This window comes from Chironomus tepperi, unplaced genomic scaffold (assembly GCF_022539635.2).
Source record: "Chironomus tepperi strain 1889 unplaced genomic scaffold, CSIRO-AGI_Ctep_v1 contig_48, whole genome shotgun sequence".
Classification (NCBI taxonomy): Eukaryota; Metazoa; Arthropoda; class Insecta; order Diptera; family Chironomidae; genus Chironomus; species Chironomus tepperi.
The window spans coordinates 654,352-680,563 of record NW_027226170.1 but is presented as its reverse complement, the minus strand read 5'-3'; the positions used below and the strand labels follow the sequence as shown (position 1 = coordinate 680,563).

The 26,212-nt window shown below is 34.1% G+C and overlaps 3 protein-coding genes and 2 long non-coding RNA genes across 8 annotated transcripts; 2 read left to right on the top strand and 3 right to left on the bottom strand.

The window, feature by feature from the left end:
- The first annotated feature begins 54 nt into the window (after nucleotides 1–54).
- LOC139099939 (uncharacterized) lies at nucleotides 55–2,026 on the top strand. Of its 4 annotated transcripts, none has more exons than XR_011545380.1 (3): nucleotides 71–595; nucleotides 921–1,034; nucleotides 1,694–2,026. It is a non-coding gene; the product is annotated as an uncharacterized lncRNA (long non-coding RNA). The 4 variants fall into 4 exon arrangements; XR_011545382.1 differs by having other exon boundaries at nucleotides 125–157; XR_011545381.1 differs by having other exon boundaries at nucleotides 583–599.
- Nucleotides 2,027–2,724: 698 nt separating this feature from the next.
- On the bottom strand, nucleotides 2,725–6,772 carry LOC139099851 (aminopeptidase N-like). Its single transcript, XM_070652400.1, has 8 exons — nucleotides 6,032–6,772; nucleotides 5,573–5,963; nucleotides 5,098–5,211; nucleotides 5,016–5,028; nucleotides 4,905–4,952; nucleotides 4,650–4,841; nucleotides 3,691–4,358; nucleotides 2,725–3,626 (listed from the first exon to the last, which is right to left on the bottom strand). The coding sequence occupies exons 1-8, from the start codon at nucleotides 6,613–6,615 to the stop codon at nucleotides 2,793–2,795; spliced, it is 2,844 nt and encodes a 947-aa protein (XP_070508501.1). The 5' UTR covers nucleotides 6,616–6,772; the 3' UTR covers nucleotides 2,725–2,792.
- A 2,030-nt stretch (nucleotides 6,773–8,802) lies between these two features.
- LOC139099331 (pickpocket protein 28-like) lies at nucleotides 8,803–12,041 on the bottom strand. Its single transcript, XM_070651758.1, has 8 exons — nucleotides 11,903–12,041; nucleotides 11,743–11,843; nucleotides 11,129–11,634; nucleotides 10,837–11,018; nucleotides 10,330–10,602; nucleotides 10,083–10,281; nucleotides 9,833–10,029; nucleotides 8,803–9,776 (listed from the first exon to the last, which is right to left on the bottom strand). The coding sequence occupies exons 1-8, from the start codon at nucleotides 12,039–12,041 to the stop codon at nucleotides 9,571–9,573; spliced, it is 1,803 nt and encodes a 600-aa protein (XP_070507859.1). The 3' UTR covers nucleotides 8,803–9,570.
- A 1,112-nt stretch (nucleotides 12,042–13,153) lies between these two features.
- LOC139099320 (putative uncharacterized protein DDB_G0290989) lies at nucleotides 13,154–15,660 on the bottom strand. The gene is made up of 2 exons (XM_070651747.1): nucleotides 15,127–15,660; nucleotides 13,154–15,059 (listed from the first exon to the last, which is right to left on the bottom strand). Exons 1-2 carry the CDS (start codon nucleotides 15,159–15,161, stop codon nucleotides 13,154–13,156), a joined length of 1,941 nt encoding a protein of 646 aa, XP_070507848.1. The 5' UTR covers nucleotides 15,162–15,660.
- Nucleotides 15,661–18,554: 2,894 nt separating this feature from the next.
- On the top strand, nucleotides 18,555–19,625 carry LOC139099552 (uncharacterized). The gene is made up of 2 exons (XR_011545321.1): nucleotides 18,555–18,714; nucleotides 19,246–19,625. It is a non-coding gene; the product is annotated as an uncharacterized lncRNA (long non-coding RNA).
- Nucleotides 19,626–26,212: the final 6,587 nt, after the last annotated feature.

Below are 26,212 nucleotides of genomic sequence, written 5' to 3'. Positions count from 1 at the left end.
GGTAAACAAAAAATCCAAATTTTCCCATCGAATGTTCAAGTGCTTACACTCTAACATTCTATTTCTATAACATAAAATTCTTACATACCTTAAAACTCAATTTTGTGTCCAATACTTGAATTTAGATGATCACATTATCAACCTACACATGATGAAGGTAAAGCTTTAGTGCCACAAAAATGCTAATTTTCTCTTGCTGTTTAGGGCCTTTTCGTTACATTGTAAACCAGCGGTGGACAACCTTTTTTCCACGATACATCTTAGTAAGCCACGACCGGTATCTAGCCAGGCTAGAGTTCGGTTCATGACGTGTTAAATAGAACTTTTTTATAGCTTTTGATTTTCGTGATTGCCAAAATTTTTATGACCCAAAAATAGCACTTAAAGAATCACGGAACTATTGAGTTCTTTCGCTTTCGGTTTTAACACTCATTTGTCACCATTTAAGACAAAACTCTATAGAGTTGAGCAATGCCTTTACAACTCATTAAAAAGCCAAATATTTGACTTTTGTTTTCAAAGTCAATCTCTTCAGACGATATCCGAAGATATCGTAACGCAATAGCAAATTCTTTATGGTTGAATAAAAAAATGGGTAGGTAAGCTGTACATTGATGCAAAATACATAAAGCATTCCAACTCTTTTATTGGTTCAAAATTAATGTTAAGATGAATTAAGACATTGACAATTCAGTTTAATTCAATATCAGGTAGGTAATGATAGTCGTCGAGGTCATTAAAGTATCAGAACGAGCAGTTTTGAATGTATCTGCATGTAGTGCTGCCACAATACAATGAAACTTTATTTCACGTGAATAAGAAATTTTATTTAACTTCCCTAATTTAAATCAGCTGAGGAAGATGAATGCTTTTGTGTAACTACATATTAATGAATCTATCTATTGAATTTTTGACTTTAGACTATAAAAGCTTATGCCAACTATTCCCTCATCATCAGTTTTAATCAACTCGTCTTCATATCTATTAGATCCATCGAGATAACATAAATTATCAAAATGAAATTAATCGTTGTTGTAAGTGACAAAGTGGTTAAGAATTGAACAATTGGATAGACTCTGCTCATTCCTTTTGAATAATGAGAATAATAAGCTGTAAAATATTGAGATGCATTAGTGCAATTCAAATCAATTTAGATAATTGTGAACAAAAAATTGAGAAATTTAACCAAAAACAGCATATGGATACAGTGGAATAAATATATGACAAGTGGAACAGGTTGTGATTAGTAGACCAAATGTCTAGTAATAAACTTGACATTTCATGGGAAGTTAAACAAATGTATAGTTTTTAACAATACATACAGTTGATCCCGAAGTGTATAAGTTGACTAATTGATCCAAAATCCGGTTCCAGGCCGACGTGACTCTTGCATAGTAGTGCATGTAAACCATATATTGTATCAAATTTAAGTTACGACTATCTGATCCGGATTTTTGATCGATTCAATCAGTATTGTCCAAATTTTTTGTGACAAGGCACACCTTGGTGGTGAGCCACTATCGAAAATGCACACGCAATGCATGCGTAGTGGATTGAAAACAAATTGAAGTCTATTCGCAGCCTGTTACATTAACATATTTAGTTCCATGAATTGTTGCCTTCCAAATTGATCAGTTCCTTCTGAAAATGATAAACCATCATCCAAATTACGATTTTCTCTTACAATTTCCAGGCTTTCTTGGTCGTCATCTGTGCCATCGCTTTCATCTCAGCCCTCCCAGCTGATGAATCAATCATCAGCGACAGTGTTGACAACTTCAGCCCATCTGATGACAATGAAATTCTCAAGAAATTGTTGTTCAAGAAACTCCTCTTCAAGAAAAAGAAGTTGCTCGGTTAATTACTCTAACATCAACAATACTTTGTATTACGAATTTATAGTTCAAGCACCATCATCCTCAAAAAAATTGATTGTTTTCCTCCACGTCGATCAATCCTACAAAATTTATTTATTTCTTATGTTATCATTTGTTATGAAATAAAGAACCTAACATCTTAGACAACACTTTTATATTTTATGAATTAAGCTCTAGATTTCAAATTTTAGGAGAAGTAAAATTAGATCAAAATGGCATGATCAGACAGAAAATCAGACTGGATTAAGCAACATGCCGGAAATCTTTAATCCTCTCTACTAGTGAAGATATGAGTTCTATTCCGCACCAGATGCCGATCTCTCAATCATTGTCCATCATTGCATATAGTTTTGTGGATTCCTACAATGCTGACGACATTCCACAACCAGTGCCCGATCGGCATAAATTATTCATGTCAGCCAAGTGACTGCCGTATGGAAGCAATGCAACTACCATGAAAAACGTGTGTCGATCAGATTGATGATCAATCTGTGTCGTGAAAATTCGAGGTATGCTTTGACACAAAAAAGGTCCCCCACCACTGCATTAGACTGAGAATATTAAAGTACACAATAGCTCAGTGGTGGACAACCTGTGTATCACAGCAGAAGCAGAGTGTTCCGTCAAAAGATTTCGGAAATGCCATGAACCATATACCGTGTGTGGTTTTGATCAAGGCTTACCACCAAGGTGTACCGCGAAAAATAAAAGGTTGTCCACGACTGCAATAGCAAATATCTATTATAATTCCAAGGTGAAGTCCAAAAGAAAAGAAGAATCTTGATACAAACAAATTTGTCGGTTTTACCACATGACTAACTCATTAAAAATGATAAAAGAACGTGCATTTACGGTAAATTTTAAAGCAATAAAGCTATTGTCGTTGATAAATTTATTTATAGAACATTTTTCAGTTTACAAAAGTAATTTTACAATGAATGAAAATGTCAAAACAACTGCTGAGATAATATGAACGGTTGATCCATTCTGATCGAGCCATTCCTCAATATTTTTAACATATTTGTCTTGCCATTCCTTTGTTGAACTTACAATTTTCAATACCGACTGTTTGCGGCTTTCGGTAATAACTTCCTTGCCTACTAAAAAGTCAACGAGTTGATTAAATTGTTTGGTCGGCTCTTCGGATGAAATTAATGGAGCTATGTTGCCTAAGATGGAACTGGTCAGTGACGATGAAATGTTATTGAGTTTCAGGTAGTTCTCTTCGATGAACTTCATGGCTACTTTAGCTCCTACAGCTCCTGCATTTGGAATAGCACTAAAGATTCTGTATCTTTCTTGAAGACGTAATCTTGGTTCATTGGAGACTCCCAAATTCAAAAGTAATGGAAGTAATTCCTCATTTTGTGTTGATGCTAAAGCTCTAATAAGTAAAGTTCTTTCAGCTTGATTCTTGGATTCGAGCATCATTTTGATAACATCCTCATAAACCTTACTTTCTACATCACGCAATCCATTGGAGTAAATTGCTTCCTGTAAGTCAGGATGCAATATTTCTTGACCAATCTTTGACTTTGTTTCTGTCAAACATGATTCATGTTCAAATCGACATGCTAGATTGTAAGCTATTGTTCGTGAAAGACGTTTAAATTTATGTTCATTTTCAACAACTTCACTTCCAATATTTGTGTAAAATGGTTCGACGAGATTTTTTATAAAGTTTTGATACTTTTTGTGCACATTCAATCCACTCAACAATCGATTTAATAATAATATACTACCGTATGCCTATAAATCATTGAATACGTAATAGTAATGTTTAATTTATTGAATTAAATATTTACAGACTTACCGATTGCCAAGGTACATAATCGATTTCATTTTTCAGATACTTGATTATTCCAAACGGAATGTCATATGGGACGATACCGGCACGAGCCAAATTAAACGAATCATCAATTAACTGCCCTCGATTTCTTATATCAATTTTATCATGACAACTGTTAAGCTGCTCTGTTAGGGATGTCCACAATTTATTGTCATAATTGACACGGTAATAATAGCCTTGCTGTACATTCACAATAATCCAGTCGTCTTTATTCCAATACTTTGGAGCATCTTTTCTTGCGATCGACATATTCTGTTGACTCATCCACAAGTCTGCTTTTGTTGTTGTAATTTCAGAGTCTGATGCTGAAATGTAGTTTATTGGAACATGCCATAGACCTTCAGACGCAGTTTCAGGAACATATAAAAACCTCTTTTGAGTAAATGTCAATTTTTCTTCACTTAAATCAACCGTAATAAGAGGATAGCCTGCTTGATTTTCCCATGAGAGCATGATTTCATCAATAGTCTTAGGTACTTCCAATCCATCTTCATCGACTGCTTTTTGCAAATTTTTATGAAGGTCACTTGGTCTGGCGTCATTGAACATCCTCTCTGTCAAGTAGTACTTCAATCCTTTACGCCATGTGCTATCTCCCATTGCATTTTGCATCATACGCAAAACACTTCCAGCTATAAAATATTTTTGAGATTAGGGTTCGTTCGCATATTACGTAACAACTCTACTGTCGCCCTTTGTAACAAAATTGACATTCAAGCCTCTCCCTCTTTCCCTTCGAAGAGCCTTAAAAGCCCCAAGAGCCTTAAGAGCCCGAAGAGCCTTAAGAGCCCGAAGAGCCTTAAGAGCCCGAAGAGCCTTAAGAGCCCGAAGAGCCTTAAGAGCCCGAAGAGACTTAACCGTTACGTAATATGTGAACGACCCCTTATTATGACTAGCTAATTTGTGCATATCATTGGATTTACCTTTTTCGTAAGCAATCCAATCGAAGAGATCGTCAATATCACTTGGTTCTTCAACATAATAAGTCATGGGACGTTGTGGACTTCCGTCAACTTCAAGTACTGGATGAACGACATTCAACAAGAATGAGTCCATAAGACGATCTGATTCGTAAACCAAACTGACCAAATAAAACTCATATAAAGTCGCAAAACCTTTAAAAAATAAAATTAACAATAATAATAAGTAACAAGTATCATATACAATGATTTTATTACCTTCATTCAGCCATAAGTAGTTCCACCATTCCGGACAAACCAAATCACCTAAAAATAGTAAATGAATTAGCTAAAATTACTTTTTATTACACAAATGAATGCTTCACTTACCGAAATACATGTGCTATTTATTTGAACAAAGATAAGATAAATAAGAAGTATAAAGCTTTAAGTGATGACTGTATATACTTACAGCAAATTCGTGAGAAACTATAGTCAAAACATTTTCTTTTTGCCTTGTCGTATCAATTGACTTATTGTGCAATAGATATTCCTCGCGGTAGGTTACTAGTCCAAAATTCTCCATCTATAAAATATGACAAGTTCATCAATCAATTCTTTAAGCAGTGGTAAGCAACCTTTGTGTCACTACACGACTTGGTAGTAAGCCACGTCTGAAACCGTACATGACATGCGGTTCAGTGGCATTTCCAAAACAATTTGGCGGTGCTCTAGTTTGTCGCGACACATAGGTTGACCACAAATTCTTTAAAGCAGTGGTGGGCAACTTGTGTACCACGGCACGCTAGAATGCCGCCAAAAATTTTGGAAATGCCAAGAACCGTATGCTGTGTTCGATTATGGTCGAGGCTTTCCATCAAGGTGTATCGCGGCACATAGATTGACCACCACTGCTTCAAAGTCTCAATGAATTCAATTCTGCTTACCGCTCCAGCATCAAAATCAGGCATAGCAAATTGATCCATTTTTGATAATTTTCCGTCAAAATAAGGAACATCTAAATACTCAGCGAACTTTGTTAAGATCTCTACACCGTACTTTAAAGCAACTTTGCCATCATCTGCATCAATAGATTCAGCCTTTGCAAAAACTCTTTGCTTAATTGGCTTTGAATCGTCATAATTGTTTTTAAAGTCAGATATGATGAATGCGACCAAATAAGTCTGAATGCTGAAACTTTCTTCAAATTCTGTTGTTACATAACCTGGAATTCCAGCTGGAACTGATGGTTTTTCTGGCATATTACTGATAGCTCGATAGTTCTCCCCATGGGTAATTCGGATCTTGAAAGGAGTTCGAATGTTTGGCTCATCCCAACTGAAATATTTGATTGATTTTAATTATTTTTGATTGATTGGACACAACTTATGTCTAATTATACAGACCATGGGAAAGCACTTCGAGCTTCTACACTTTCGAATTGAGTTGTGGCAAGCCATACAGTCTTACTTTGTTCATTCACATAAGATGATTTGTAAAAACCCAAATTATCATCTCTCAATTCACCATCATACTCAAATTCAAGATAGTAATTTTGATCGATTGTTAAGGAAATCTTTGGCTTGATTATGAGGAAATCAGTCACATCATCAGTATCATAGTCTAAGTCATTTTCAATTACATTGCTGGTTGTATTCAATAATTTCACTTTTAAATTCTTCAATTTCTTCATGTGAAGAGTAATTTGATCAAGTGGTGCTGACTTTACCACAAACTTAGCAATCACGTGACCCTCAAATTCAAACTTGTTGTCGTGAACATGTGTTGTTAAATGAATATCATAATGCAATGGACGCGTATTATTTGGAAGACGATAATTAACTGCACTGGCATCAACTGATAATTTTCTCGGACTAAGCCGATTACTTAATGGCTTGAAATCTGTTCGAGTTTCTCTTGGTGGAATACTCGAATCAACTAGAGAGCTGATGACAAAAATAAGTAGGCATATGCCTTGTATCTTCAACATTTTTCACTTTCTTAAAAACAACTTGAAGATAGACTAACTTAATTTATTTTCAGGAACTCTTTTAATACTTTTCCATTATCTTTGAATGGTGCTATAATTGTTCTTATCAACTACTTATCACTCAATTAAAGATAATCCTTTGACGGTTCTCTATCATATTGGATAAGCTTATCATTCAATAACTGACCAAGTTGATTCCAGTTTTACTATACTTACTATTTATTACTGTTTGTGGCATTTTTCAAGCATTTGTCAAACTTATTACATGCAGTTCACTTGCTTCATTGTCAATCAAACAATGATTGCAGCTTCATTTGAATATGATCCGAGTGGCACAATGCGGTGAGCGGAATCATGCGTTGAACCAAATTTGCATCGCAAAATAGGATTGAAACCAGCTACTTCGTTACCTTGTCATCAAGTAATCTCGTGTACAATTACAGTTAATACGACGAGAAGCTTGTCTGACTTTTTGGATGGGAAAAGATCACATAAAAAAAAGGTAGAGACGGTATACCACTTGAGATCGGGAATTGGTAAGATCTGAACGAACAGCAAAGTATTTTATTTAAGTAAGTACAACAACGAAGCTTTGGTATCGCTCAAGCACATTGCGTTGTTCGGGTAACTGGATGTTTTGTTTTCAGATTCAAATTTTGAACTGATATATCAAATAATGAATTCTGAAATACACTCAATTTTCATATTATCAGATTGACATTCTGTATTTCATTCGGTTATAACAGGTTTTTAGTTTGCATAGATGATAAGATAAGATAGCAGTATTTGCATATCAGAGGTATTTCCTTCAACCATCTTGAAGTATTTTAGAAGTAAAGAGTTAATTAGATCATTGAGATCCAGATCCAGTTGCGTTAGTGCGTTTTCCGGCTAATGATTGTTTAATGAGTAAGCATTTCTCACTGAACTCAGTAGACCTTTAGTTTATGGTGGGATCAAAACCACTCCTTTGAGGAAACAATTTTCAGCTTATTGTCAAAAGCCTACAAAGGCAGGCTGTGAGCTTCGCTTTCACTGTATATAATTCAAAAGAGAACAGATGGAATTTCTTCTGCTGAGTTTCGAACCCATGACAAATGACTAATAATGTCTGAAAATGCGTGCTTAACTTATCATTTCCAATTCAGTATATAGCACATAAAGTTCAAGTATGCTTAAAATGTGATTAAAAAGAAAAACTCAAGTCTCGACAATTTTATCTTGCTAACATCAATAATTATTTTATTGCAATGCATAAGTGTTCGCCTGCCATGTCCAAAGCATTAAATGAACTAGTGTATCGGGTAGAAACCCAATGCGGATATATTCACACCGTCCATAAAAAGTCTCGTGGGTAGGCCAAGCTTCGCTTGGCAAATGTTTGAGGGATCAAGCTCCAGCGGGTAGGCCAAGCTTCGCTTGGCAAATGTTTGAGGAATCAGGCTCCAGCGGGTAGGCCAAGCTTCGCTTGGCAAATGTTTGAGGAATCAGGCTCCAGCGGGTAGGCCAAGCTTCGCTTGGCAAATGTTTGAGGAATCAGGCTCCAGCGGGTAGGCCAAGCTTCGCTTGGCAAATGTTTGAGGAATCAGGCTCCAGCGGGTAGGCCAAGCTTCGCTTGGCAAATGTTTGAGGAATCAGGCTCCAGCGGGTAGGCCAAGCTTCGCTTGGCAAATGTTTGAGGAATCAGGCTCCAGTGGGTAGGCCAAGCTTCGCTTGGCAAATGTTTGAGGAATCAGGCTCCAGCGGGTAGGCCAAGCTTCGCTTGGCAAATGTTTGAGGAATCAGGCTCCAGCGGGTAGGCAAGCTTCGCTTGGCAAATGTTTGAGGAATCAGGCTCCAGCGGGTAGGCCAAGCTTCGCTTGGCAAATGTTTGAGGAATCAGGCTCCAGCGGGTAGGCCAAGCTTCGCTTGGCAAATGTTTGAGGAATCAGGCTCCAGCGGGTAGGCCAAGCTTCGCTTGGCAAATGTTTGAGGAATCAGGCTCCAGCGGGTAGGCCAAGCTTCGCTTGGCAAATGTTTGAGGAATCAGGCTCCAGCGGGTAGGCCAAGCTTCGCTTGGCAAATGTTTGAGGGATCAAGCTCCAGCGGGTAGGCCAAGCTTCGTTTGGCAAATGTTTGAGGATCAAGCTCCAGCGGGTAGGCCAAGCTTCGCTTGGCAAATGTTTGAGGGATCAAGCTCCAGCGGGTAGGCCAAGCTTCGCTTGGCAAATGTTTGAGGAATCAGGCTCCAGCGGGTAGGCCAAGCTTCGCTTGGCAAATGTTTGAGGTATCAGGCTCCAGCGGGTAGGCCAAGCTTCGCTTGGCAAATGTTTGAGGAATCCGGCTCCAGCGGGTTAGCCAAGCTTCGCTTTGCACATGTTCAGAGTTTCAATGTTCAAAGTTTTAAAAAATCATAGAAAACATTGATTTTGAAATTTTGTATGAAAACGAAAGTTTTTTGCTTTTTTAGAAGCAACGGCTGCACCTGCCATGCCCAAAATCTAATCAGCTCTTCTATAGAGCAGCACGGATCGATTGCAAAAAACTAGAAGTCTCTACGATGTCTCGTTATTGAGATTTCTTGCTGATTAACTTGTTTGCTTGTTTGCTTGTTTGCTTGCTTACAGAAAGCGAATTTTTCGATTTTCTCGGCAACGCCTCAACCAATTTCAAATCTGTTTTTTGATTATGGTGAGGAATTCCAGGCACAAACTTTTTGCGATATAACAAAACTTGCAATTGTGCTTAGTTTTGCTGAAAAATCCAAAAAACTGATTTTTCAATCTGAACAAATTCAATACATTCACACGTGAAAACGGTGTGAATATAAATATTCTTTCATAAATGTTTGTGGCTTACACTTTTGTTATGTGTTGGCTTTATAAACTCAAAAATTACAACAAAAATCATATTTTTATCCAGATCCGTCATCCATTTAGAAATGCCAGGTCGTCAACATTTAAAGTACAATTTTGATTAATCAAGTTTTGAATCAGTGCTGCATTTTTCAACTTTTATTCCAGGTATAAATTCAATGTTTGGAGATAGTATAGGTGGAACTGAACTATTACGACGAGCTTTTATTTTTTTGTGTCGCCTATAGTTCAAATGACATGCAAGCCGAAGTGTTATGTAGTATAAGATTTCAATCAGTGATAAAATACTAACGCCCATAAAGAGACCTAGAAGAGCATTAAATTCAGCAGTTGTAATCTTATTAAATTCATCTTGTAATTACCTAACAAACCACCAACATTAGCCATAAAATCCGTCAATCCATACAGTTCTGATCTTCTTGATGTAATGAACTGAGCTTCTTTGAAGAAAATTGTCAACCTTGCTAAAATAGCTCCTGGATATTCATTCAAGTCACCTCCGTGTGCTTCAAAAACCTTAACATACTCATAATCAGCTTGAGATATCTCTGCATCATAGCTGAAAATGGAAAATGATCAGCAATGTGCAAACATAAAAGAAAATAGACATACTTAATTGATGTGCAAGAAGGCAGGCAGTTGCAAACAGTTTTTCCATGCTTATTTTCACCACCTCTGGTTTCCAACGACTGATTAAGTTCCTTCATCATCAATAAATCTTCTGCTGAATCATAGCACGTGATATCCTTTTGCGAACATATTTCCATATTCGTGTCCCTTGGCATTGAAAACTTTACACATCCACAATGTTCTAATAAAGATAATTGAATTTTATGCATGCATTTCCCATAGGACATACCATAATCATACATACCCAATGTAAAGTTAGTCAAGCATTCGAGCTCACAATTTGATTGTGTGTAGACTTTGAAGAACTTCAACTGTCGTTCGTCATTAAAATAGCACTGACGTCTATTGGGAGCATATCCAATTAGACCCTCTGATGTGGTTATCATATTGGGTTTTACGGACACAACAACTTCCTGATTCAATGGAACTCTGAAATATTGCTTTGATACTCTTGGAATTTCTCCAGGCGTATGTAAGAGGATTTTAAAGCCTTGAACAGGTCCTGGAAAATTCAACAAGTAAGCAAATTGAATGATTAACCCTAACAGGCAAGGATACCACTTTTAGGTACCGTTGTGCTATTTGCCTATTAGGGAAACTAGTTATAGCAGTGGTGGAGAACCTTTCATTTTTCACGGCACACCTTAATGGAAAGCCTATGACCTAACATTTGACCTAACATTTTTGGGCAGCAAACTAATACATATTACCCACCACTGAGTTACAAAGCACAAACCTCTACACATGTAATCCAAATCCACATCCGTTAACTTTAAAACAATATTTAATCCTGCTCTAGCTCCTGGACCAAGGACACGATACGGAAAGGTTTCAGGATCTGCCGTCTCGTATCCTCTTTCTAATGTCCAATTTGTAGATGATTTATTATGTTTGATATACTCAAAGTCATCAGCTAGTCTGTAAGAGATAATTTTGTGTATTTTTGTGACATTTAAGGAAACTATCCAGAACATGAACACGTTCATTTGAGTGAGTATGCTCATTGTCTGTTAGGCCATTAAGCTTACATTTCTTCCTTAAACAGTTCCGATGAATCCAGGACATTAAATGTGTAGCAAAATCCTTCTTCTGTTATAATTTCCGTGAAAAACTTTTCACAAGAGTCTATAGCATTGCGCCATTTACAAAACAGGGTCGTTTCATTCAGAGACACAGTAATTGACTTAAGTAAAGGAACAATATCTTGTGATTCTAATCCACTATTGATTTCCATACTTTTTTCACTGAATAAATGCAAGTCGCACACTTGAGATATAGCTTCAAGATTTCTAGCCTCATCATCTGTCAAATTATCTCTCAGACCAACTTTTGTGTATATGTAGCCTTTAGTCATGTCAACGTGCTTCTTCATAGCTTTAGTTTCAGGACAAATTGTTACAGCTGGAAACGGAATCTGCCATACAGGAGTTGACTTTTCTGCGAAGCTTACAATTACGGGAGTATTTTGCCATTTGTCATAGATCTTGACTATCATTATCGTACATCCAGTCACAGAGATTATAAATGCCATTACCTGTAATAAAAGGTTTACAAGTTCATTAGTATGAATCAGTTCCTGATCGTCACAAGATTTTCATGGCTTTGGCTGCCATGAATAATTAGTGTCGATTAGTTTAAGTACCCAAAAAGCTCTTTCACTCCAATGCCTTTGTTTCTCGCCAAGGTATTTAACTCCATGAACTGTGCTGTTATTGCAAAAGTCTGCAAACATGCTCCATGCCGCTGTAATGAAAAGTTACAGTAAGTACTTTAATATTCCTAAATAATTCGCAGTTAAACACCAGTCAATCTTGTCCCATGCTGGATCTTCTTTCTAATTTCTTTATCTGAATCAGCATCGCTGTTCACAGATAGTATTGAGGATCTTCGTTTCTGACCATCTGTATAGATGGTCAATTTATGCTTATCCTTTGATGCCATTTTACTTCATTTTTTTTTGCAACTTTCACTTTTTCATTTTTCAACTTAACAGCACAAAATTTTATGCTAGACTGCCAAAAGTTCTAAGTTCAGTATTGTTATTTATATCAGCAGAAATTAACACAACATTTATTAGGAAACGGCAATTAAACTGATTAAAATCTAGTCATAAAATAAGGACTTACCATTTCCAGTTGTAAATGTCGTTTCGTAATTATTTCCCATGACTATCGTTAGTATTCATTGAAGAGGTGCGACTGCAAATACCAACAATATTTATAGAACTATATGCTGAATATTGTTGTAATTAATATTTCTGGTAAATTAAAAATTTCATTGTTCAGCACTTGAAGCACCAAAACTTTATGCTATAAATCATTGAATTTACAATTCTACATGATGTGTACTTACAAAACCAGAACATTAAACTGGATGTCCTATATATTTTTTAATCACATGAGGATATTTGAGACGCAACCACTCCTAAATTTAAATGACGGAAGGCATATATGATAAGTGATATATGTCAACACATCATGTGTTATGACTGGCTGCTAATGATGTGCGATGACTAAACATTTTGGCGTGCTGACTGATATTTCTATTCTATATCCTTTGAGATTCACTCTGAAAAATGGTCTAATAATTTTTCATGCCTGCAAAGAAGTCATCAGTGCGTATAAAGCTATAGATATTTAGATCATTAAGATCCAGAGCTGCGCTAGGCAGTTTCTCGGCTAATGATTGTTTGACGAGTGAGGTTACGCCAGTCCACTGAACTCAGTAGACCTACAGTTTACTGTCTTAAGTCTAGAAAGGGAGACTATGAGCCAACTTTCTACTGTCTATATGATTTGAAAAAGGACAGATAAAAAAGTTTCTCATTCCGAGTCTCGAACCTATGACCACTTGGTCGGTATCACAATAATTTGGTACCAAAGTACGAAACCATTCTGCCACCGAGCCACCTCGACTCATTCATCAATGCGCACATAACAAGTAATTAAATATATCAATGGAATTTACTTAATTAAGCTCAGCATCAGAACATTTTTCGCACTTTATTTCACTAAACAATAGTCAATAACATAGTAAATGATACTTAATTTAACTTATTTAAAAAATGGTCCATGTGTTGATTTAGGTCTTATTACATTTGCATACTTTGTAGTCGGCCTGTTAAGTGTTTGGTAGTGAAACTTAATTGTCTTTGTTTTCTTGGGCTTGTTAGCACTGCTATTATTGTTGTTATAATTATGATCATCATTATTATTATTCTTATTGCTTTTAAGCCTTTTAGTTGCTGCTGTTGTATTCTTTAACATCAGATGGATAGGCTTATCTCGATAAATATCTTTATAAACGATTGATGGATGAGCATTAACACTTTGTTCCGTGTTTATGTCTTCATCTTCATCATCATCATCATAAAAGTAGTTATTATTAGGCAATGTTGCTTCTGTGGATGTTCTGTTAAATTCTATTAGCTTCTGATGCGCTATATTTTCTGGATGTCCATTTCCAGTATTAACATTGAAATTTATATTAAATGGTGTCGATGACACATCAATTGATTGATTTTTGATGTTGTTCAAATGAAATTTTGATTGTCTATGGAAGTTGTTCTTGGTCTCATGTCCTGCAGCGAACTCCTCAGCTGAAGATCTCTTATATGTTGGTGGATTATTCTTCGGATATAGATTTAAATGAACAACTAGTTGACTCGGTTTCGTCATTCCGTTAGCTTGAATTGCTCCAAAGCTTGCACTTGATTGTTGTGGCTGTGTGTGTTGCTTTTGATTGTTTTGATAGCGAAAGTAAGCGGGATATCGTGCCATTACTTGTGGGAAATTCATTGAATTAAACATCTGCGGATCTTGATAATAACGATTCATAATAGGCTTAAGTCTTCTTAAATTCGGTACATGTATGTATGGCTGCCCATACTCATTGTCTTCGCCTGGCACGGGATAGACATCAAGCATCACAGAAAATGGTTTACCTTGATGCTGAATCTCATTTCTATCTTGCACACGTTTTTTGATTGTCTGCATGCCATTGCCATTGCCATAAATATTCGCAGCTTCATTCGCATGAACATTATAATTATTAATAGAAGCTATTTTCTTTTTAAACTTTCTACGAAAATACGGTGTCTCTGATGTTGTACTCATGTACTTTACGTGTTCATCATGAGTATGTTGATTCAACATTTGATTTACTTCAAATGGTGATATTGGCCTATAATTTTGAAATGGATCTGATGCTTCAGCTTTTAATGTCTGTGGTTTACTTTGTTGAAAGAGTTGTGCTAAATTTTTATCTGTCCTTGGATGTCTGTAGCTTCCAGTTAATTGTACGGGTTTTGATCCCATCATGTCTTTAGCGGTCGTTAACACTTGCTGAGCTCCTACCAATGGATAGTAATTGTGTTGTTGATACTGATGATTTTGATTATGTATATCCTGAATATTATGCACTTGATTGCCATACAACGATCCTGGTGTTGGAGGTCTCAAAAATTCATGAGGTTTTGGCTGCATCGTACCATACTGATAAACTCGAGGATCCATTCTACGAGCTGAAATCTTGTGATTTGGCGGAAGTGATGGATAATGAATAACTTTCGGTTTTTGTACAATTCTTGGTGGTTTTAATGATCTTGTCTGATAGAATGTGAGTTTTTGAGTCTCAGGTGACATATTGCTTGAAGCATCTTCACTATCTAATCGTTTAATACGTTTGGCATGTGATTCTGTATAGTTCTTTCCAGATACTTCAATCACTTCCAATCCTAAATTTGTATTTGTTCTATTTGATTCTACATGCTGTATTGTGCTATTTAAAATTCTAGTCTTGTTAAATGTGTTACTGCTGCTTGTCGTCTCATCGACTCGACCATTGACGAAAACATAAAATAGTCCACCAAAGATGATTGTCATGGCAAGAATGCCATAGACAATAATCGAAGAAAAACATCGAGAACTTCGATTACGCTGCTTATTTCTGCTATCATATCTATATTGATCCATAACATGCACAAATTGTAGTGAAATTTTGAAAGTTAGTCAGTATAAAGTCTTACCTATACAATCCGAATTCGGAAAAATTTGGATACATTATGCTGTCTAAACACTTCCATGTGTAAAAGTAAACTGAGACAATAAAGCAAGTGCATCAAACCTATCCAATGTAGTCTGTCATCATAAACAAATCAACGAGTTGGAACAATGAGTATTTTCCAGCTTCTTGGTATAGTTTCTACTTCTAGAGAAAAGTACTCATTTGGGGAAAGTCATTCATTTATTTATAATTTTAGTGCTGTATACATTTCAACATATTTTGCAAGTGTGCGGTATGTGTGTGCATGTGATAAACATAAATGAGAATTATTACAGCATGTATGTCTTCTTTACAATTGAGATCAAATAATTAGAAACTTTTACTCTTACATTAAGCGTTCATTATACCCTTCATATGTAGCTTTTAGGTTTAATAGCTTCTTTGTCACTTTGAGTCATGATCTTGTCAGAGACCTTAAAGCATTTTTAATGAAAGGGAAATTCTTCTCAAGCATTTGATGTCACATAAATTTGTTGATGAGCAGCTTCATGTCATTAAAAAAAGAAGATAATGTCACAAATACGCTAATTGAATTTTAGCACAGTCAGGTGCAGTAAAAAATAAAATCGAAAGTATTCAAAACATTAATTGGATAGCCTTGCCATTGGGACCTCTCTAATCGGAAATGATTTGTAAGACTGCCACGCCAATAGAAGATTTCGTCGTTTCCGTGTCAGCTGATATGCAGATGTGGTCTTTCACTATAAAACCGTGCTGTACGAATTCATTCTTGCATTAACAGACTCATTTCGTAAGAGTACAGTCACCTGAAGCAATAATTGATTAAATATGCAGTCAAAAATTTTGGTGAGCATTAGCATAGCGCATCCAAATGACAATATTTACATTCCATTCTTAATCTTTCAGATTCTTTTGGTTGCCATCGTGTCAACATCCATTGCAGTTCCAATTGTTCCAGAACTAATTAGAGGCAATGAAGATGTTTTGTCACAACAAGCACAACTCAATCCAGCTCAATTGGTTGAATACTTCGTACGATACCTTTTAACAGACGATATTCCAGCACAAAGGCCACAAATTAATGCAGCAGATTTAGTACAAATTGCTGGGCGATTCCTTGGTGGACTTAATGAAGGTGCAGCAGTTCGAGATGAAAGTATCCAAGATCCAAGAGTTATTAACTATGAGCAACAAATTAATAGAAGAAATCAACTTTCAAGATTAGTAAGAATATTCACAACCTTACTGTCGTGAACAGATTAAAGACTGTACTTATATAAGATGTTAGCGAATAATACTTTTTTGAGCAATAAAGCTAATAATTTATTTACTTGAAATTATATTTATTTTTACACTTTTCTTGTATTGAGTTATTTTTTCATTCATCGAACCGTATCATCTGCTTTACATATCATTATCATTTTGTTTGCATCACGTCCAACCGAAACTGAACTTTTGTGTGCGCAACAACTTTTCAAAATATTTACTGAGTAAATTTTAAAAAATTCAAAAAACAGCGAATCAAATTAAAGGATTTTAACATTTAACGGTTTCTTAGATTTCAAAATTTTAAAGACCGAATTTTTTTTCAAAATTTTAAAGACCGACAAATCACGTGTTTTTGTTTAAGGTATGAAAAATCAGTAATTAAAGTAATTATACATAGCTTCATGCTTCTATATCGATCTATATTGAAACAGCTCTATTTCGCAGAGCTTATGCTTATAATTGGAGCTTACAATGATGTCTGATTGACGAGATCACAAGCAACATGAAGCCGTCCACCCAACCAACTGAACAAAGCAAAATTCACTTATATTTAAAAATGCTACAAATTTCAGGTATTTCAAGATGCAGCTTTAAATCCCCAACAATATGAATTCTAAATGGAAATGCATTTAATAATGTAAAATAATAATTCAAATGGTATTTTTGGAAACCCATAATTTTCGAATCGGGTTATGAAAAATTTGTGTGGGGTATTTGGCTTGTCGGTGATTAAAGGCGGCATCACATTTCTATGGTAGCTTATCTATTCAGTCTAATTATAAACTTTTAACGCTAATGCCAATTACTGCCTATAAGAACGAGAGCCGTTATTTTTTTCAAAATTCTGATTTTCCCGCACTTTTTTTCGAATGTCGTTCGAAATTCTTTGAAAATGTAAATTTAAATATTATTGACAAAATCTCAATTTCCATGCTAAATCATTCTGTTATGATGATTTTAATCACTTTCTTTTTACTTAATAAACCTAAAGAAGACCTTCTTCGATTTCGAAGAATAAGAACCAATTTCGAAGAATAAGAACCGTCGGCAGCCATTGGCGCTAATGATATTAACTGCAATAATCCGGATTGTTATTACTAAAACTAGATTTAAGAAGTCATCGGAAATTGCAAATATGCCGATCGTACAAAGCAACCATTAATAAAGTGGTGAATTCCTAAAAACCACTTAAAAATCACTTTTAATTTGAAAATGGCCTCTTCTGGTTATTGACAACTTTTTCCCGTTTTTAAATGCAGTCACGTGATGTAAAACATCTGAATGAATGTTAGTTGAGTGGCTTGCTACACTAATATCATAAGAACTGCTCACTTCTTATTCTGATTGGTGTGCAAAAACTACTTTGAATACAATAGGATTAGAAGTAGTCATAATTATGATTGATTTTGAAACAAAAATAGCATGTACAATTTAAAAATAATCTATGGATTGGCATTCGATGAACAAATATTAAGGAAGTCTACGTACATGTATGTAAAGAAGACGATACGTTGTGGCAAAATTCTTAAGCAAAATTGAATATTCTGTTGCTAGCTTAGTCAGAGGTAAATTTAGTGGATTGCGACTGAGATCGCGATTTAAGAATCACAAGATTTGTTGGGTTCCTGCACAACATTTAAGAATGTTGGCGCCAATGATCGATGGCTTTTAATAGTTTAATCGCATGAGCTTTGAAATTGCAGGTAAAAGTCTAAGAAGATATCACAATAATCAGCATTAGAAGTGAAAGGCTTAGATGATCTTGAGTGCCAAGATACTTGATAATGCGTTCTGCACATTCTTTCAAGATCACTATTATTTGGATAAGATTTGTAATGAATAAGAAGATCTTTAATCCATGAAAGATTCACTACACAAAATAGTGAATGTACTACCAATTTGATGGACGACAACTTTTCCTCGTCACATGATTATTCTCAAATATGTGCGGGCAAATCCATTAAAGGGGATTGTCGACTTTTTGAAGATTTATTTCGTGAGTTACACAAAGGCTTTAAATTCACTTCTGACAAGTTCATTAAGAATTAAAAAGTAATTTTTGTCGTTTCAACTCTTCGATGGATTTACCCTATGCTTATTGTCTGTAGGCTTTGTTTCTAAACGCGTTGTATGCAGAAATCTTTCTTCCGCCAAAAAATAACCAGATAAAATTAAGGAATAAGAAGCTTTTGTTGATTGCATATAAAAGCAAGTGAGTTCTCAAGAATAAGACAGTTCAAACTTTAAAGTCTAATCGTTCAGAAGTAATTGAAGAATCCAAAAAATCAAATTAAGCAAAATGCGTGTTGTTATTGTTTTGGTACGTGCTGGATCTCATATTAAGAATTAATTAACCATTAAACTAGCTTAATTGACTGTTAAATCTTTAAAGCTGATTACTAAGGAGATATAAATCATGTCAAGTGTTAATTATTCTTACAGTGAAATAAATCAATCAAAAAATGTGGATTTTGTGATGAAATAAATTATGCTTTATTGAGAGCATAGATGATAATGTGTCCTATTATGGATATACTATTGTGGACCATAAAAGTTGAAATATTTACATCTGATATGTATGAAATGGTCATTAATGTGTGTGTGTAACTTTATGAATATTATTGGACTAAAACATTAATGCCAAAGTTAAGAAATTCAAAAAGTATCGAATATCCAATAATACCAAAATATATATGGGGGAATAATTCAGATTCCCATATTATGACACAACATTTGTCACATTTATGTTTGATTTATTTCTAATGAACGATTCACTTCGAAAGTCATTAATAAGAAGGCACACCCTGATTCGAATGTGAAAACATAACTAACTTTATATGGATATTTTCAGGCTTTGTTGGTATGTCTTTTCGCTATTGCATACGTTAATGCAGCACCAGCTGATGAACAAATCATCAGTGATAATGTTGATGCATTCCATCCATCAGACGATAGTGAATTCAGCAAGAAGCTCATCAAGAAGAAGCTTATCATCCTGAAAGTGAAGGCTTTGAAGAAAATTCTTGGAAAGTAGGAAGAGCAGTCCATAAAATTAACATAAGCAGCATGACAAATTTCAAAATTTAATCCATTTAATCTTCCGAGTTTTTCAGTAATTTCCAAATTTTGCCATGAACAACCTTATGTAAATAAATTTAATATTAATTATACAATAATAGTAATAATAAAAAAGTTATAATTACCTGGAAGCTACATCACCAAACATATAAATGTGTGGCTTTTTAATATGTCATAAATTCATTTTCATTTCATTCATAATTTTTTATTCAGCTCTTTTGAAATAAGACAAAAGAAAACGAAGAAAAAATTAATTATCTAACGCACTTGTGAGCAACTTTTGGGTCGTGACACACTAGACTTGCGCCATTTCAAAAAATGCCAGTTAACTTTTGAATGGAAATTTTTGAAAATTTGAAATTTCATATTCACATTAATTTTAAAATTGAAAAATACGTTAAGAACAACAAATCAAATATTTTTTGAATTTCGAATCTTTTGAACTTGATTTCGAATTCTTCGAAACCAATGTCGAATCCTTTTGAACCGTATACACCGTATACACTGTGTGTCGTTTGATTCAAGACTTGTCGCGATAAAAAACAGGTTGTCCACCACTGACCTAACGCATCAATTTTGGAACTTACAAAGAGAAAATCAATTGATCGTTATGGTCGCACAAAAGCTTAAAAAGCGATAATAAAAAAATTATTCAACAATAGAAAGAGATGAATGGCAATAAAAAGAGAAGAGAAAGATAAATTGGCAGCAACTGAGTTGTTAATTTTTGCATATTTTTACACATGTTGTAAGCAAGTTTCTCATTTTTGGACTGTTACATATAAAATGTTACATTTGACATATACATGAACGATCAAAAAAGCTAAGTAAATAATATAGATTGAACTTCATTGTGATTTCGGATGAAATTTGGAATGTTTGTTGGACCAAAGTGAGTGTCAAATGCTAATTTCTTACGAAAATAACAAAGTTTGTTTTATGCAAAGATCTCAGGAGGACAAGTGGGTCTTCAGCTTGCATAACATTTTTGTAGGCAATCAATTATGAACATCGAACGAACTCCTAAAGTTCATCACATAGAAAGTTATATGTAAGAACACATTGCTAAAAGCAACAGCTGCATAGAGCTTAGAGCAGTGCTGTCTTAACTAATTTATGCCATGACACACCTTGGTGGAAAGTCACGACTTGGTATTGATCTTAACCGTATAAGGCATTCGTTTAGACAGCACTTGGCTAGTGTTGACAATTCGATCTTAACGATCCAGGTTCAATCCTAGGGGAAGTCTAGTTGAATTAGGTGCTTTGTCGCTGTTCTAGCCATGTCAACTCTGCTTGTGGGATTCGAGACTCACAAATTGTGGTTTAATCTACATTGCATTGATATATCCTAGGTCATGCAGTGTTTAGAATTAAGAATCTATCGTCATCACAACGCAGCAATAATGGAAAAACAAACGTGGTGTTTATCACATCAATATCAATAAAATGTATATGAGCAAAATCTGAATTTAAGAAACAACAACCTCTTGCTGTATATCATGAAATACCTCTATGAAAAAAGATCACCAATCAACATATTAAATTAAAAGTAAACCGAATAACATTTTAAGCAAAACATTTAGATTCTCTAATAAATTTCCTAGATCTGCCTCAATAAGTTCTAATACATCCAACCTACTGAAAATCGCAAAAGTGCTTATTTACCTTTTTGTAATATTCAATATACAGGAAAGAATTTACTAAGACAACATTCACAGTGATGTTTTCAGAATGATTCATCAGTTATTCAATTCTGTGAAGAGTTTGTGTAGAACCATGTAGAATTTATCGTTTGCTTTACGAATTTTTAACGAGATACCTAACTTGTTGTGCGAATTCCATCTGTTTTTGAAATCTTCCAATATTTTAACAAGCGACATATAAAAGTTGGTCGAGTTCAACCATCACGATGCCGTTAACTGTTCATTCAATATAGGCGTCAATATAGCGACTGTATCCAAGTGAACATGTTGTCCTGTTCTGGCACATCCCCTTTCAATTCTCCTTTAAAGACAATTCTTAAAGTTCAAACTGTTTTAACTTCAAAGATCATCCACCTCTATTGCAAAACGGATGTTAAAAGTGAACTTTTATTCAAAAATGAATTTGTGATAAATTGCAATGCTTAATGACATGAAATATTGACTAAAATATATATATTTCCCATTAAATTTAAGAAAACCAGTTAATTTTGATAAAGTCACTGTTGTCAACAAACAAATTTTATTAAAATGATTTGGTATTTCCAACAAAAACAATAATATACATCATATCTAACCATTAAAGTCGATTTCTGTTAGGGAATTTTATTATTAGCCAAAAACAACAACAACAGATGTCTTCTTCTTTTAAATCACGTGAAACATATTGATCGTTTTATAATAAGTGGCCAATTGGATTCTTCTAATTCAGTCTTCATTAACACGTTATTCTTAATTTTGTATGATTGTGCCATTAAATTGAATAATTTTAAGTAATTCACAAGTATTTCAGATTATTTTTAACCTCAAATGTCATGCCACTGCTGACTTGATTAATAAATTCATATATTAGATGATAAATATTGTAATTCCTCATATTTCTATTAGCAAGCACATGAATAAACATTTAGTAAAAGTTGTCCAAGTGATTGTATCACACGAAACCTTTTACAATCGTCCATCTTCATGTGACAAATATTTATGTCATGCTGCAAATGAATGTATTCTCAGCCACAATAAAAATACGCTAAAAGTTGAGAGATGATTAGCATGTCGATTGGGGGATTTTTTTTTACAGCAGACGAATGGAACTAGAATTGTGTTTATTTCATCATCAAACTGTTTAATGAAGTTATTAATAGCTTCAAGTTACAAGTTAAATAAATTTATCGGAAGTCTATTTTCATTATGTCCAAATCTGCATTTTTAATTTCAAATGTGCTAATTACTTCAGTAACTAGATACATACGTGGCAATCGAAAAATAATTTAATTTTCTTTCAAAGCCGAATTTAATTTTTTTAATCTTCATGCTTTTACACACAATTTGGGTTATTGCCAATGGAACTTCTTCTCAAGGGCTCTACAACTTGTGAATTATGAATAAATTTGGACTTTGTCGAACTTTGAAAGTGTTAATTGATTGGATATATGGTCCTTGTCTCGGTCGTTGTCAAAAAATGAATGAAGTCCTTGATATGCTGTATTTTCTCAAGAAATTTTGGATCATCAAACTTCCATATCATGTAAAATTCACATTTCCTTTACAAAAATTGCAGCTTAATTTTTAAGACGATGTTGTTATTTCAACAAGCTTCCGTTTTCAAACCTTCAAATAGCTTAAAATAATTGACTCGAAATTGCTTCTTCTTCATATTTACAGCCGGCTGCTTTATTTGAATTTAAGTTCATTGACTTGAAATGTTAAAGTTGATCCAAATTAAATGTTGCACTTTAATGTCTGTTGAGTTTGTAACAGCGACGTTGATTTCATTGTAACTAATTAAAATGTTTTAATAACTCAAAGGAGATGTTCACTCTCCAAAGGTTCAAGTGATAATAAAAACAATGAATTTTCAACCGGTTCGGATTCATAGGAATTTTTGAGATAATTTAAATATTAAATAACCGTTAGCATAATATTTTCATAATTACCGAACCATTTTATGGAAAACACATGTTTCTGATGCCGATAAATACATAAAAGTAATAAAATTAATATGAATAAAATCATCAGCTTATCTGAACAGGATTCATAGGCATATCATATCATGTGTCAATATAGGCTTTAATAATTTTAAAATTTGACATTGAATCTTTATTGGAATTCATCTCTTGATTTCCGTAACATGCTATAAAGTAATTTTTATCATACTATTTAATGGAATTCAGCAATCATATTCGCAACTTGATATCCAATCAATATAAAACCAAGAATTAATTGCTATTTACAAAAGTTTCACAAAAGAAATCTCTAAAATTCACTTTTTAATCAGCACGTCTTCCAATATGTAGCACGAAGAAATGTAGATTCACCAAAGTGAATTTATATAAGAATGCTTTTACACTACAATTTCATTTTATGCATGAATCTTTATGTCATACCCTTAAAAAACAACATCATCGCACTTGTATGACATAATCACAATTAATTCAATGGTCAGTGGTCAATGATTGCATGCCAAAATATCGAATGACTTAAAAAATCTCGCCGGAAATATTTTATGAATGAATCTCTTAAACCTTAAAATTGCATCTTTATATACATGCCTTATTTATGAGGTTTTGCGACATAAAGATTATTGATAAATACTGTAAAGTCAAATAGACAATATTGGTGTGATAGGCATACATTTAAATTTATTTATCATTATTGATATATTGTGTATTTTTGTGCTTTGTTTTACAGCTCCAAACCAAACGTACTGCAATCCAATATTATCATGATGCTGTCTTTTCTCTATGTCTTAACGTAAACCCGAAAAAAAAGGCGAAAAGCAAAATAAAGCAAAAAAGACGAAAAAGAAGAAGAAGAAGAAGGAAAAGCTGATTGTGTACTTGTGTGTAAGGGCAATTGTGCACACACGGTACGGTGTACGATGTACGATGGATAGTGTGAAATAGAAGATCGCTGTAAATCGTTTCATACACAAAATTCATATAAATACCCGATCAGTCTGACATCAAATCATCAGTTTCACAAAGCACTCACATTTGAGCAAACGTCTTCCTAGTGACAAAAAATAAATAAATTAAAAATTATCAAAATGAAATACATTGTTTTGGTATGTTCAGTTCCAATGAAATTTTATGAAATTTAACAAAAGTTTAAATATTAAAAAAAGAATGGAAATCAATTACTGGATTCACAAATATGCAAAGCTGAATATTGAAAAGTGACTCTAAAATCCGTGTTAAGTGATAATGACTATAAAAGCACAAAGAATTAAATAGAAACAAAGACTTTATTAAAGTGAATATCAAAGAAATACAAATTAATGTGGATTAATTGAATAAATGAGCATGGAGAGCATTAATCATAAGAAAACAAAGATATTAGCATCCAATGAAGTGTTCAATTATACAATTAAATAAAGCTGTACTAAGATAGTCATTAACTTGTTAGCTTTGCTACAAGTGATCATTTTTTTCCTGCCTATTATGAAAATAATTGATATTCACTACATAAAGCACAAAGCACGGATTAAGAATAATGTCACAAGTCGATGTTATATGCGAGCATTTAAGAATTCTCAATGACATCCAGTCAAGAAATCGTTGAAAAAATACTAATTCACTAATTTACTTATTTTTATTATTTCCACAGGCCTTGTTCGTCCTCATCGCTATTGCCTATGTTGCAGCCATCCCAGTCGATGAATCAGTCATTGGAGACTCAGTTGACAACTTCCACCCAACAGACGACCAAGAAATCCTCAAGAAATTGTTGTTGAAGAAACTTTTCCTTAAGAAGAAATTGCTCCTTGGATAAATTAATGGAAATAACTCTGATGCCCTTCCTAGTCATCAACATTTCCTCAAATTTTTCTAAGTTCAACCTATTTTTACAGTATTAAGCCAAAACTCTTTTATAATTTTATTATTTAAAGAAAAAAGAAATGAAAAATCAAAAAAATAGAATCAATTGATAACAGATAGATAAATGCAAGATGGAAAGATGTAAGCAAGACAATCACACTGTTCCACAGCACAAAAAATTGTTTTTTACCTTTTTTGTATGAGAATAAAAAAAGACATTTTTTAGTTACCAAAAAAAAAACACTGCAAAAGCTTTTTATTCATTAAAATTCCTCATTTAATCCCTAAGCAGGCAAAGAATGTGTTCCTAAGAGCAGAGTAAGCTACAAGCAACGATCATAACAACATCCAGTAGATTTACGCTCTTTGTTTGTTTGGGAATTAAATTTGCGCATCAATTCAATGCTTACTGATCGATTCTTACGAAACAATTCGTGATCAGATCATATGCCTTAACATGTTTTTATGTCATCACTTGGCACAATTCCCAAACGTCATCATATGCATAATATTGTGTAATACTCGACTATTTATGTATACATGATTTACATTTTCAAAATATATGTCAATCTACTCCAAAACGTCACCATATTTGACATACGTATGTACTTATGCTGTTCCCAAAAAAGCAACAAAAAGCAATTTCCCATAAAAAGTGAAATTTTATTTAATGCTTAGCAATTATGTAACCACAATGACCCACAATCCTACTATTCCACGCCGCCAAAAAACTGATGTGATGTGATTACCGGATTTAATGTATGGACAAAAGAAATGTTGAATAAAATGGAAATGGACAGAAGAAGAAGAAGAAATAACGCATGGAATTAAATAATCAAAAATGAAACGATATGTGAATTATCACATCAACATAATTGATTCTCTTTCTCTCTTTATACTTCGATGGCATTCAAAATATTTACTTTATTTTGTACCATTATTGGGGAGTCTATGGTTTGAATAATATTTAATTTTTGAAAAACTCAAAGCCTTCTATTCAATTTGAATTCTTCGCGTTTTTAGAATCAGATTTTGATTGAAATCGACACAAACTATTCATGGTAGCCAAGGGCCTGCTTTATGGCGTCGTGTGGTTTTCACTTGCGTACCATGAAGTTATCACTTGGATGCCATGTAGTTACCACTTACATGCCATATGGTTACCACTTGGATGCCATGTGATCACTGTCTGTGTAGTATGTGTCCACCACTTGCATAT